This window comes from Rhodamnia argentea, chromosome 4 (assembly GCF_020921035.1).
Source record: "Rhodamnia argentea isolate NSW1041297 chromosome 4, ASM2092103v1, whole genome shotgun sequence".
NCBI lineage: Eukaryota > Viridiplantae > Streptophyta > Magnoliopsida > Myrtales > Myrtaceae > Rhodamnia > Rhodamnia argentea.
In genome coordinates, this window is record NC_063153.1 from 15,344,766 (window position 1) to 15,357,559 (window position 12,794).

General features: G+C 42.7%; 1 protein-coding gene across 1 annotated transcript; it reads right to left on the minus strand.

Moving 5' to 3' along the window:
* Window positions 1-9,594: 9,594 nt before the first annotated feature.
* Window positions 9,595-12,286, minus strand: LOC125314825. The gene is made up of 4 exons (XM_048278048.1): window positions 11,428-12,286; window positions 10,606-11,328; window positions 10,210-10,326; window positions 9,595-9,872 (listed from the first exon to the last, which is right to left on the minus strand). The coding sequence occupies exons 1-4, from the start codon at window positions 12,284-12,286 to the stop codon at window positions 9,595-9,597; spliced, it is 1,977 nt and encodes a 658-aa protein (XP_048134005.1).
* Between the last annotated feature and the right edge of the window lie 508 nt (window positions 12,287-12,794).

Consider the following 12,794-nt stretch of genomic DNA (forward strand, 5'->3'; position numbering starts at 1 on the left):
TCGTTTAAAATTTTTGTTCCTGGAACAGGAACGCGTTTGGTAGCTACACAAAATTTCCGTTCCCAATTTTTCATTTAAATCAAATAATTTTATAATCACATTTGATGGCAAAGAATAGGGGAAATAATCAAATAGTGATTATGGAGCAAAAAAAAAAAAAAAGAAAAAGTAACAAAATTTCCGTTCCCAATTCGTTTGTCGATTTTTCATGAGTATGCAATCGTTTATATTGTTTGAAAAGTAATTCATATTACATTTACAGAATTTGTCTAAATCATTTGTTTGTTATTATTTCTCGTGACTTTTAGATTGATTACCAAAAAAAAAAAATGAAAGAAAAGCTTCTCATTGTGCAACCGCCTATCGTTTTGCACTCTTGTAATTACACATCGTACAAGCTTACAAGACCTGCAACTCAACTACATTGATCTTTCTTCACCCGACTCGACAAATTTTGTGTGGCTCGAAAAATTGGAGAAAAAATGGAGATTTAGTTCGCGACGTGAAGGGTTGGGTCCAGTCTTTAATAAAAAAAAAGATAAAAGTTGAAAAAACATACTAGGAAATAAAAAATACAAACTTAATTAGAATAAAAAATAAAATAGCTAAAAATTCGAAAAAAAAACATGCGTATTAGAGGTCCCTTAATATAAAAATAAATTAGATTTAAAATTTTTCTAAAAAATAATTTTTTAAATATAAATATAAATTTAAATTGAATTTAAAAATAGGCTTAAAATTTTACCAAAAAAAGCTAATTTAAAAAAAGGGGGGGGGGGGGGAAGAATCTGGTGACGAGAATTTTTTTTCAAAATTTTAGCTTTTTTCTTAAAATTTTAAATTTTTTATTAAATTTACCTTAAATAAAATTTTTAATTTAAGAAAATTAGCTTTTAGCAATTTTTAAAATTGAATTTTAATTTATTTTAATTTATATAAATTTGAAAATCCACGTGGACTTTTTTTTAAAAATAATACCATTTTATATTAAAATTTTAATTATAAGTATGAGGGATAAGTCATAAGTATATCGTGTAAAAAAGTGATCCCCAAAAGTGTCCCAAAACACCGGAATCATCTTTTTTTTGCTTCTGAAAAGTGGTCCAAAAGTGTTCCGGGACCGGAATCAAAATCATTTTTTTTTTCCATTACCAAACATGTTTCTGGTCATTTTTTGTTTCTGGGAACGGAAACAGAGGATCGGAATCATTGCCAAACAGAACCTTAATCTACCGATACTAGAAATTGAGGGTCAATTAGTAATTTCAAAAGTAGGATTCGATCGGGGCTAGGCTCAAGGACGAAGGGTCTCGGCACTACGATTTTACGTTTGACTACTCTAGCTTGACTTCCACCGATTGACATCACAGAGCAATCCGATTATGGTCTCTTATACCCTCGAAAATCTAAGTTTATTTACTAGGCCAAAGTTTGTGATCAAAATCCCTCGAATGTATTTTTCTTAAGGATGTCGAAATTTCGAGACGTCACTTTGTGGCTCGGCGTATAATGTGGCCTTTGACCTTTTAATCTGTTTGATGTGGTCTTTGAAACTTTTGACACATATTCGATTTAGTACTTGAATTAAATTAAAATATTCAATGTTGTCTTTGTATTTGAATTAATTGAAGGATAATATTAAATATTTTCATATAGTTCATTAACTAAATTAAACATGTATCAAAAGTTCAAAGATCGCATCGAATAAATTAAAATTTTAGAGATCACGTTGCACATTATGTCAAAGTTTATGGGCCATTTACGTCGTTATCCCTAGGCATGGCGGGTTCCTTGAAACCACGGGTTCCGGTTCAGGAACCGGCGGTTTCGGGCCGGTTCTCATGCCGATTCCCTCCGGTTCCTTTTTTTTTTTTAATTTTAATTTTTAAAATAATAAAATAAACATAATAAATTATAAAATATAAAATATAATCAAATTGTACATTGTAATAAAATGTAGGGAAAAAAGAGAGATAGAAGGAATATGCTTGAACTTAATGAATTATCATTAAACGCCTACATATCTTCTTGGGGATAGAAGAATCAAAGCCCATGTAATTCTTTTACCTTTGATAACTCCAACTTACCTCATCATCAATCGTCGCTACCCATTGTGGTACCCGTGGCGGTGGTATCTCCACAATCCTCACTAAAAAATTCGTATTCTCGATCCAGCTCTTGGTGTCGAAATTTCACCATCGTCCAATCGTCGACACAAGCTTGAGCTTCCACGGACTCCGGGCTTAATTTTGAACGACGAGAGTCCAAAACTAATCCTCTAGAGCTAAATGCTTGTTCAACCGCAACCGTTGAAGAAGGGGTTGCTAGTATCTCGCGAGCGATGAGGGCGAGAATTGGGTAATCGATTTGGTGACTCTTTCACCACTTTAGGATTTCGAAATCTGTACTATGTTCTGCATCACGAAACTCAAATTGAGTGGTTAAATATTTTTCTAATTAAAAAATACTACATGTTACCCCCTTTTCTTTCTTGCCTACTCTTGAGCATATTATACCCTCTACTAAGTGAACTACCACATTCGCTACGTGAGACAGTAGATTGTAAAAATCCGGAATCACTTAAACCATATATGGCGCGACCTCGCCTTCGGCCTCCCTCGGAGGGTCCGGCGGGGTTTAGAGGTATTGCCATAGATCAATGGCATGGACTCTCCCAAGTCCTACCTCGCGTGACATTGGATTCATTTTTTATATTAGCAAATTAAAGTGCTATTAAGAGTCGCCACTAGCCTATTGGGGTCGGCTAGAAACCAATCAAGATACGGGAGGGTTATCTCAATTCCTACGCAACCAGAGCTTCTAGGTTCGGGGACTTGTTTACGCTAACTAGATAATTAGCGCCCTTTCGGTACCTAACCAGTTGATATTTCTCAAGATGACCACACATTCTGCATATCATTTTAAGCTCATCAGGTATCTAACCAGTACTAAATGATCATGCATAATGTTTTTCTGTCATTTCGTGCAATTACCTATTTATCCTTAACCTAACGGATAGGAAAAGCGATTAACAGACAATTTTTCAAAAGGCAGTGTATGTAAACACTCAATTAGGTAAACATGCCAAATAAAGATAAGGATAAGCACATGCAGACCAAATCTATGATGGCGATATTTAAACAAACAATTTCGACACGAAGGTCGAATTACGATGAGTTATCGACCGGATTGGACATCGGTCTTCAATCAACGCCAATTTAAGGCTTAAAATTTACAATAGGGGTAAAAAGGTCATGAAAACCATTTTTTAATTTTCTGGAATTTTTCTGATTTTTTGAATTTTATTTATTTATTTTTCGAATTTTTTATTATTATTAATTTTATTATTATTATTATTATTTTTAATTAAAGGGAACCGGGCCCGGGTCGGGTCCTCGGACCCGGACCTGGATCAAGTCTCTTTGGGCAGACCCGGTCCGAGAGAGAATCAAACTCGGGCCGGATGGGCACAAAAAGGGCTCAAGCCCACTTTTTCTTTTCTTTTTGCCATCTCTTTCACGCCCAAAAAGCCCTTTTGTTGAACCAAAAAGCCCCAGGCCCACATTCTTGAAATAAGACCAACGAGGCCCACCTTCCTTTTCTTTTCTTTTTCTCACGCTGGCCCAACTTCTCCTCTTCTCCTTCTCTTCCTCAGCCCGCTCAACCAGCAACACAAATCAGGCCCATTTTTCTTCTTTTTTTCTTGCAGCCGCCAGCCCAATCTCTCTTTCTCTATTCTGCCGGCCTGTTTGATCAGCCCGCACGACAGCCTTCAAACCCAAAGACCAACTCGTGCTACTGTTGATCGTCTTCTTCGTTTCGCGTCTGCCTCTACCTGCAAACCCGACGGCAGTTTTGCACTTCCAACGCCAACAGCTTTCACTCGCCTAGCCGCTGCACCGCCAAGACTCGATCATCGCGCCGCCGTGAGGTTTCGTTCACCGCATCGCCGAGATCCACTCGTCGCGCGATTGCCACTGTTCATCGTCTTTTTTTGCGCGTCTGCAACTCCGACTTCGCTTACGGCCATGACTAAAGCTAACGCCGCTGGTTTGGGCGCGAGTCTGGACGACGGATTCGTCGGCCGCCGGTCTTCCACGCCGGTCCGGCCTGACCTCCTTCTGCTCGCAACGGCATCGTCGCTGATCAGTGTTCGTGCGCCGCACCGCTTACGCACGCGTCGCCTCAGTCCAAGCTTGCATCGTCACGAGCCCGAGCTATTGTACCACCTCTCCTGCTCGTTCACTGTGTCGCCACCAGGACACTCTACCATCTCGTCGGATCGCTACTGGTCTCGACCATGCCCTTCCTTTTGCTCATGCGGGCATCGTCAAGTTAGTCTACTTTGCCTTTATCATTGTTTCGTCATTGTTCGAAGCTTATGCGACTCTTTTGCTCGCGCTTACAAGGCCACTGGTTCAAGCTACGATGTCACCTCCGCTCGCTCTTGCTTGACACCCGACCAACACCACCGACATCAAGGGAAGCTCCACAACGACACCCATAGCAAGGAAACATAGCAGGACCAAAGAGAGGCACGAAAATCGACGGGAACAGTGGCACCGAAAGAGTAAATTATACCATGCAGAGAACGCTCTAAAAGGCAACTAATCAAAGTAAAATATATATTTTTTGTTCAGCTCAGGCGACATGGAGCGACAAGAGAGGATTTGACTTACCTGGTTGGACGAGAATATGGCGGTGGTGAACGACTGAGGCCACTGATCAAGTGTAATGGGGGGAAACGCGCGCACAAAATAGTGCTTCTCCCATATCTGCTCCTTCTCCTTCAAGGCCAACTCCCAAACTCCCTCCCTTTTCTCTATCTCCTCTCTATTTTTTTTCGCTGAATCCAACTTTTTTCCTGGAGCCGAACCTCACTCAATTCTCTCTCAGTTTTTCTTCCATATTTTTTTTTGTCCCCGGGCCAAACCCTCGCACCTGCCTTTCTCTCTTTCTTTTCTCTTTTTCTTGACTCCTTCCCCAAGCTTGCTTGCGTGGACGAGAGTAAAAACCGGATGATGTGGACGTGGGTCAATTGGAGACCATGTAAAGTACGCAGTATATTTAAGAGTGACGTGATGGTGTGCAGGGAGGAGTGGCGTGAGTGGAGAGCATGGGTGGAAAGAAAAAGAGTGTAGGCTAGTGGATAAAAAGAAGAAAAAATGGGCTGTCGAGAAGGGCCATTCGCTTGGGTCCATGAGGGAAGATGTGGGCTAACAGATGAGAGATGGGCTAAGGAAGAATAAAAGAGGAGATGGGCTTTGGGGAAATAAGAGGAAAAGGTGGGCTGTCCACTTGGGGGAAAAAGAAACCCAGCTGGGCTGGCCCGCGTGGGCCTGCTGCGCCTGAGAAGAAAAGAGAGCGTGGGCCGAGTCTCGCATGGGCGAGCTTGACTAACCCGATCCAATTTTTTTATTCTCTTTTTTTTTTCTTTTTCTTAAAAAAAATAAAATAAAATAATAAAATAAAATTTGATTTTTGATTTTTTTTATTCTATAGTACAACAAGAAAATATGCATATTCAATAGCTTATCATTTCATTTTTTTTTTCTTTCTTTCTTTTTTTTTTTTTTATAAAAGCAATAGTTGTATATATTTTTTTATTTTTTCTATTTTGCAATAAGACGAAAATAAATTAGACGTGTTCTTATTTAATGAATAATAATAATAATAATAATAATAATAATAATAATATGGGATTGCCCAAAATTAGGTGTCAACATTTGCCCCTCTTGGAATGGGAGCTCGAAGAGGTTCCATTCCAAGACGAATGGACACCTAATTTTGTCGAAGAACTCTTTTGACAAGTGCTTAGGAAGAACCGCCAAAGCAACTATCGAGACCAAAAATGGGGAGACTCGCTCGGAGAATATGCTCCGGGGTTTCAATCCTCTTAGTACCTGCGCATGCAAGGTTAACTGAAACAAACAAAACTACGAAACGACCGTATAAATGATACGGGCTTGGTCTCGGATGGAAATGGCATGACCGTATAAATGATACTGGGTTGGCCTTCACTTGGCAATGCGTTTGTTCCGGGCTTTAAGGCTCACCAGACTTGAGGGGACTTGCTCGGGGAACTGGTTCCGGGGCTCATGCCTCTCCGTACCTGTTCGTGCAAGGTTAGCTCAAACAAACACACCTCCGGGACGACCGTATAAACGATACGGACTTGGCCCCAAAGGGAACGACACGGTTCACGGTATTCTGACCCATGAAAAGGCGATTGAAAAGTCACGGTTCAGAGTCTTTGACTCGTGAAAAGGCTATTTTGAAAAGTCTCGGTTCAGAGTCTTTGACTCATGAAAAGGCTGTTGAAAAGTCACAATTCAGAGTCTTTGACTCGTGAAAAGGCTATTTTGAAAAGTCTCGGTTCGGGGTCTTTGACCCGTGAAAAGGTTGTTGAAAAGTCACAATTCGTAGTCTTTGACTCGTGAAAAGGCTATTTTGAAAAGTCTCGGTTCATGGTCTTTGACCCGTGAAAAGGCTGTTAAAAAGTCTCGATCCAGAGTCTTTGACTCATGGAAAGGCTATTTTGAAAAGTCTCGGTTCGGGGTCTTTGACCCGTGAAAAGGCTGTTAAAAAGTCTCGGTTCAGAGTCTTTGACTCGTGGAAAGGCTATTTTGAAAAGTCTCGGTTCGGGGTCTTTGACCCGTGAAAAGGCTGTTAAAAAGTCTCGGTTCAGAGTCTTTGACTCGTGAAAAGGCTATTTTGAAAAAGTCACAAAGTAGGCTTAGCATTGTATCATGCTCACCGGAATGAGGAAACCCGCTTATAGAATAGGTATCGGGAAGCTAAAGTTCACCTTACCTGTCCAAGAAAGGTTAGCTCTAACAAATAATATGCCAATGGGGAGAGAGCGCTACTCGGGGCTGAACTTACACTTCGGCCTCCGGAGTACATTCTCTAGATTGCACGGGCAAGCTCTCGACCTTAGCGCTTGCATGTCGATCGGAATTCCACCAATGAACATCCGTGATATGTTTGCTTCCTAGCTTGGAACTTATCGCCAATAACCGAACTGCTCAAGCCGGTTCCCTATGCAACTTGGGACTTTCGAAACAATTTTAGAATGATGCACAGATGACATTAAATGCATGGGCAGATAGAGCTACATCTACTTGCTGGGGAAGCTACTTGGCACAACGTGATACCGAAAGCTTCTCACTCAGTTAGATGACATCGCTAACCATTAGACTCCATTGGGAAAATTAATTGAAGGGAGAACCGTCGTTCCCGAAAATGATGATTTTTTCTTTTTCACTTTTTTTTTTTTGAAATTTTTATTATTATTCGGGAAAGACAACAATTTTGCTTCATGAAAAGGGTTTATTGAGCGTGCCAAGCTAAAATCCTTAATCCGAAAGGGCTTCTCACACATTTTTGCTGGGGGATATTCTGTTGATCCCAATCACTCATTTGAGGGTTACGGGATAAATACTCTCGAGACCTCGCACTCTTTTCGTGTCTAAGGTTTCGGACATATTCACAATGCATACATTATTGATCAATCTGAAAGGTCTTTCGGGGACCGTAATGTTGGCTTGGTCATGGGCTTACACAAGGGGTTTCTCCCGCTTTGAGGCCACACTAGGGAAATATTTGAAATTACTACCTTCACCGGGTTTACAAGTCAAGAACCTGGAAGATAAGACGAGAAATGATTGACTCCACTCCTTCAAGCGGTAGCTTCTTTGTAAAGTCCTCATGTCAACTCGAAACATCCCAATTGGAAGAGTCTTCGGATGGGTTGTAATGTCGGTTTTGGAAGGCTTATAGGCTACGATGACTTTTTATTTATTTATTTATGAGTTAGTGACCATCTTGGTGTTTTTACCAATCTCGCTCCATCCGGGAAAAGCATATGGCTCTGGGGATCACAACATGCCTCGAGAGTCCAATGAGCTATCTGTTTTTGCTTGGCAAGAAAAGAGTTTTTCTCTATTTTCTGCATTTGTTTCTGCTCGAGGTAAGCTCAATGCTTTTCTGCATTTGGCTTTTTCCTCTCTGGGCCTTGGCCTTGCTTTTACTAGGCACTTTGCTTTTTTAGCCCTTTGATTTTCATTTTCCTTTTCTTCTCTTCTTTGCTATTTTCGTGAGCTCCTTGGACTCTTGAGACACTTGACATCGATACCGATTTTCCGGCAAAACACATGTCTTGCCCCAATTTGGGGAAATGATCACCACTCTGGTTTATAAATGAATGATTTCGGGCTCAACTTGGCTAGCAAAGGATATATTGTGTATGGATAGAGAAAGAAATGCTCTTCTTCATTTTGGGACGCTTCGAGCCTCCATAAAAACTCACCTGAAGTTACCACACAAAGGTTAACGCAAGTGAAGACAATTAAATCTTTCTTACCTTTCTCCAACTGATTTTCAACTACGATCTCCTGCATTTGCCCCGGTGTGGGGTGGTTCTTGACAGAGGTATTTTGAATTTATCCTTTCTTAGGCTTAAAGTGGCTAGCAAGGGATATAATGTGTATGGGGGAGAAAAAGAACTGCCTTTCGTCACTTCGACCCATGTACACATTGCGAATGGATCCTCTATCCCAAGCCACGAATTTTGTTCTCACTTCACTCAATCTCAGAGTGTATCGGGAATGTGTTTATGTGGGGCTTGTTTTTCATCCTAAGTACTCTCACTTGACAAACTCAATACCTCCGCTTCATTTGGTAAAAATCATCTCATCGGATGAACCTGCGGGAAATTTCAATGCAAGATGCATGCATGCATGAATAGACGCACCTGTTCAGTGAACGTGGATTTTTTTTTTTTCATGGTTTACCGATTGAACATTTAATATAATCCACATGGGGATGAAACATTTGAACAGTCATGTTTCTTACAAAATTTTTAGGAGAGGGATACTTACCCGGGCCGCAAAGACCGGTTGACCCTTTGTGTTTACTCTTCCGAGGATTTGTGCTAACAGAGCATCTTGGGATTTTACGAACTGTCCCATTCCCGAAAGTTATCAAAAGAGTTTGGTGCATCGGTGTAGTAACCGATGTGGCAGGGGCACTTTTTAAGATGGATAGCGACGCAGTTCTTTGCTGCTCCAATTGTCCTGATTTCGTTCCGGGAAAATGCTCCCCTCCTCTTGCAAAAAATAAAAGAGGTGCAAAAAGTTTTTATTATTGCAAAAAATGAAGTGGGTGCAAAAAGTTTTTTTTTTTTTTTTATTTATTTTATTTACAAGGGAGCCCCCCCGGTTTTATAATGGGGCTCATTGGGATGCCATTCCCGGGGTTCGAACCCCGGGCGCTCCGGACCGCCTTCACTCCCCTAACCACCGGACTACGGCGCTGTTGGCGTCGGATGGGGGTCTCGTTTTTATTTAAGCGATCCCACCGAGGTGGGGCACGGCTTTCCATGCAGCCTTGGGCGTCGGTCACTTGCTGGTTTCCTTTACCTGAAGCGCTCCAGATTAAGTTAATCCAGTTATTTGGCTCGGGTTCGTTGAGTATCACACCTAAATCCGCAACACGGATATGATATGCATGTATGCATGATATATATGATGTTTTATAATTAGAGTGACTCGGATCTGCACAGGAAAAGGCCATCAGAGCCTCTGATTTTATTCATGGGAAATACTTCTTCACCATATCGGCATTTACGGGACTCGACCGGACACGGCCGTCCATCTCTGCTAAAATCAATGCGCCACCAGGGAGGACTTTCTTGATCAGATATGGCCCTTTATAGTTTAGCGTGAACTTGCCTCCGCGGTGCGGTATAAATGCCAATCTCTTCTTCAGCACCAAGTCATCGATCTCGAAAAGCCGGGGACGAACTTTACGGTTGAACGACTTTGCCACACGCTTCTGGTAACACTGGCCGTGATGATAGCCCGCATGATCTTTTCTCGTCAATCATATTCAACTGTTCATATCTCTGTTGAATCCACTCTGCTTCTGATAGTTTCAATCGTGACTGAATCCTGAGTGATGGAATTTCTGTTTCCACTGGTAGCACCGCTTCCATACCATATACCAACGAGAAAGGAGTTGCCCCGGTTGAAGTGCGGATCGACGTCCGGTATGCCATCGGTGCATAGGGGAGCCTCTCATGCCAATCCCGATAATTCTCTGCTGTCTTAGACAGAATCTTTTTGATGTTCTTGTTCGCCGCTTCTACCGCACTATTCATCTGCGGGCGGTAAGGCGAAGAATTCAAATGCCGAACACGGAACTCACCAAGAACCTCATCAACCATTTTGTTGTTGAGGTTTGAGCCGTTGTCGATGATTATAGCATCCGGCACTCCATATCGAGCAAAGATATCTCGACGCAAGAACCCGGCCACGTTCTTGGCTGTGACATTGGCATACGAACTCGCTTCAATCCACTTCGAGAAGTAGTCAATTGCCACAAGTATGAAACGATGTCCGTTTGAAGCTTTAGGATTAATTGGCCCTATGACGTCGATCCCCCACATTGAGAAAGGCCACGCCTCGGACATCCGGTGCAACTCATTGGGAGGAGCAGCGATTCTATCTCCATAGACCCGACACCGATGGCGGGAACGAACATGCTGAATACAATCGGCTTCCAAAGTGAGCCAATAATATCCTAATCTCATGATCTTCTTACTCAAGAGGTAGCCATTTATATGGGGGCCACATTCACCCTCATGGATTTCGGTCATCAAGCGATTGGCTTCCTTGGCGTCAACGCACCTCGGGAGGACGGAGTCATATGACCTTTTGTACAACGTATCGCCGCCGAGGAAAAACTTCAAAGACAGTTTCATCAAATACTTCCTGTCAGTTGCTTCACTCCCTTCGGGGAACTCTCTGCTCTGCAGGTAAACCTTAATGTCTTGATACCATGGCTCTCCATCTATCTCTTCTTCTATTAGCATGGAGTAAGCAGAATGCTTCAAGATTTCGATTCTCAATGGCTCGATGTCCGAACCTGCAGTCACTTGGAACATTGAGGATAGGGTGGCCAACGCGTCTCGCAACCGGTTGCGGGCTCTAGGAAGATACTCGAACGCTATCTCATCGAACTCTTCGATTATATCTTCCAGAAACTCATGATATGGGATCAACTTCGGGTCACGAGTTTTCCATTTGCCTTCTGTCCGAAGGATAATGAGGGCAGAGTCGCCATAAACTTGCAGTCTCCGAATTTCCATCTCCATGGCAGCCTGCAGCCCGAGAATGCAGGCCTCGTATTCAGCGATGTTATTGGTGCACGGAAACAATAACTTGGCGGCTCTTGGATAGTGCTGGCCATCCGGGGAGATAAGGACTGCCCCTGTGCCGGATCCGGATAAGTTAACAGGCCCGTCGAAGTACATGACCCACTTTTCTGCAGTAACCAAAAAAACACGGTCATCAAGAGGGTCTATCTCATCTCCCACCTACGGTCCCGAAGCATTCTCTGCTAACATGTCTGCTATTGCTCGACCTTTCACCGACTTCCGTGTCATGGTCTGCACATCGAACTCAGAAATAAGAATCTGCCACTTGGCCAATCTGCCAACCAACGCCGGCTTTTCCAGCAGATACTTGATGGGATCACATTCGGTGGTTAACATAATCTGATGGTGAAGGATATACTGCCGCAGTCTGTGTAATACCCAAACTAGAGCTACGCAAGTCTTCTCGACCTCCGAGTAATTAGCTTGAGAATCGGAGAATTTCTTGCTGAGATAGTATATCGCGCATTCCTTTCCACTCGATGGTCTTTTACGTGCCAATACAGCTCCCAAAGACTCTTTGTGGATGGTCGGATAAAGGATTAGAGGCACGCCTGGAACAGGTGGAACCAAAACAAGGGAATGAGTCGGATATTCTTGAATCTTCAAGAAAGCGGTCTGACATTCAATATCCCATACAATCTTTGCATTCTTCTTGAGAAGCTTGAAAAATGGCCTAGCAAGATCTGATAGCTGGGATATGAATCTTGCCACATAGTTCAATCTCCCCAGCAAACTACGAACTTCTTTCACGTAAGACGGGGGTCGCAGCTCGCATATGGCCTTCACCTTGGACGGATCAATCTCGATGCCTCTACTACCGACCATGAAGCCCAATAATTTCCCGGACCTTGCCCCAAATACGCATTTTGCGGGAGCGAGACGTAATCGGTATTTACGTAGGCGCTCAAATAGCTTGCGGAGAATCGCAACATGGTCCTCGCCCGATCTTGACTTCGCAATCATGTCATCGACGTATACTTCGATTTCATTGTGCATCATATCACGGAACAAGGCCACCATGGCTCTTTGATACATGGCACCCACATTTTTCAGGCCAAAAGGCATGACTCTATAGCAAAAGGTTCCCCATGGGGTTATAAAGGAAGTTTTGCTTCTGTCTTCTTCTTTCATTCGAATCTGGTTATAACCGGAAAAACCATCCATGAAGGAGAAAAGCTCGAACCCGGCCGCATTGTCAACTAGTACGTCAATATGCGGGAGCGGGAAGTCATCTTTGGGGCTGGCCTTATTCGGATCACGGTAGTCAACGCACACCCTGACTCTCCCGTCTTTCTTCATCACCGGGACGATATTCGCTATCCAATCCGGGTAATGAGCGACTTCAATGAAATTGACTTTTAGGAGCTTCATTACTTCCTCCTCAATCTTTTTAGACAACTCGGGCTTTGTCCTTCTCAACCGTTGCTTCTTCGGCGGTATATCCGGGTTAGTCGGTAGTGCATGTTGCACTATATCCGGATCCAATCCTGGCATGTCGGTGTATGACCAAGCGAATACATCCCGAAACTCTTGAAGAAGACGGACCAATCTGGCGGCTTCTGCTTCCTGTAAC

Coding starts and splice junctions, on each gene's coding strand:
- LOC125314825 (XM_048278048.1), bottom strand. CDS start 12,286: ATGCCTTTTGGCCTGAAAAATGTGGGTGCCATGTATCAAAGAGCCATG. Junction 11,329..11,427: donor GACACGGAAGTCGGTGAAAG/GTCGAGCAATAG, acceptor TGGTTACTGCAG/AAAAGTGGGTCATGTACTTC. Junction 9,873..10,209: donor AATGGTTGATGAGGTTCTTG/GTGAGTTCCGTG, acceptor TGACGAGAAAAG/ATCATGCGGGCTATCATCAC.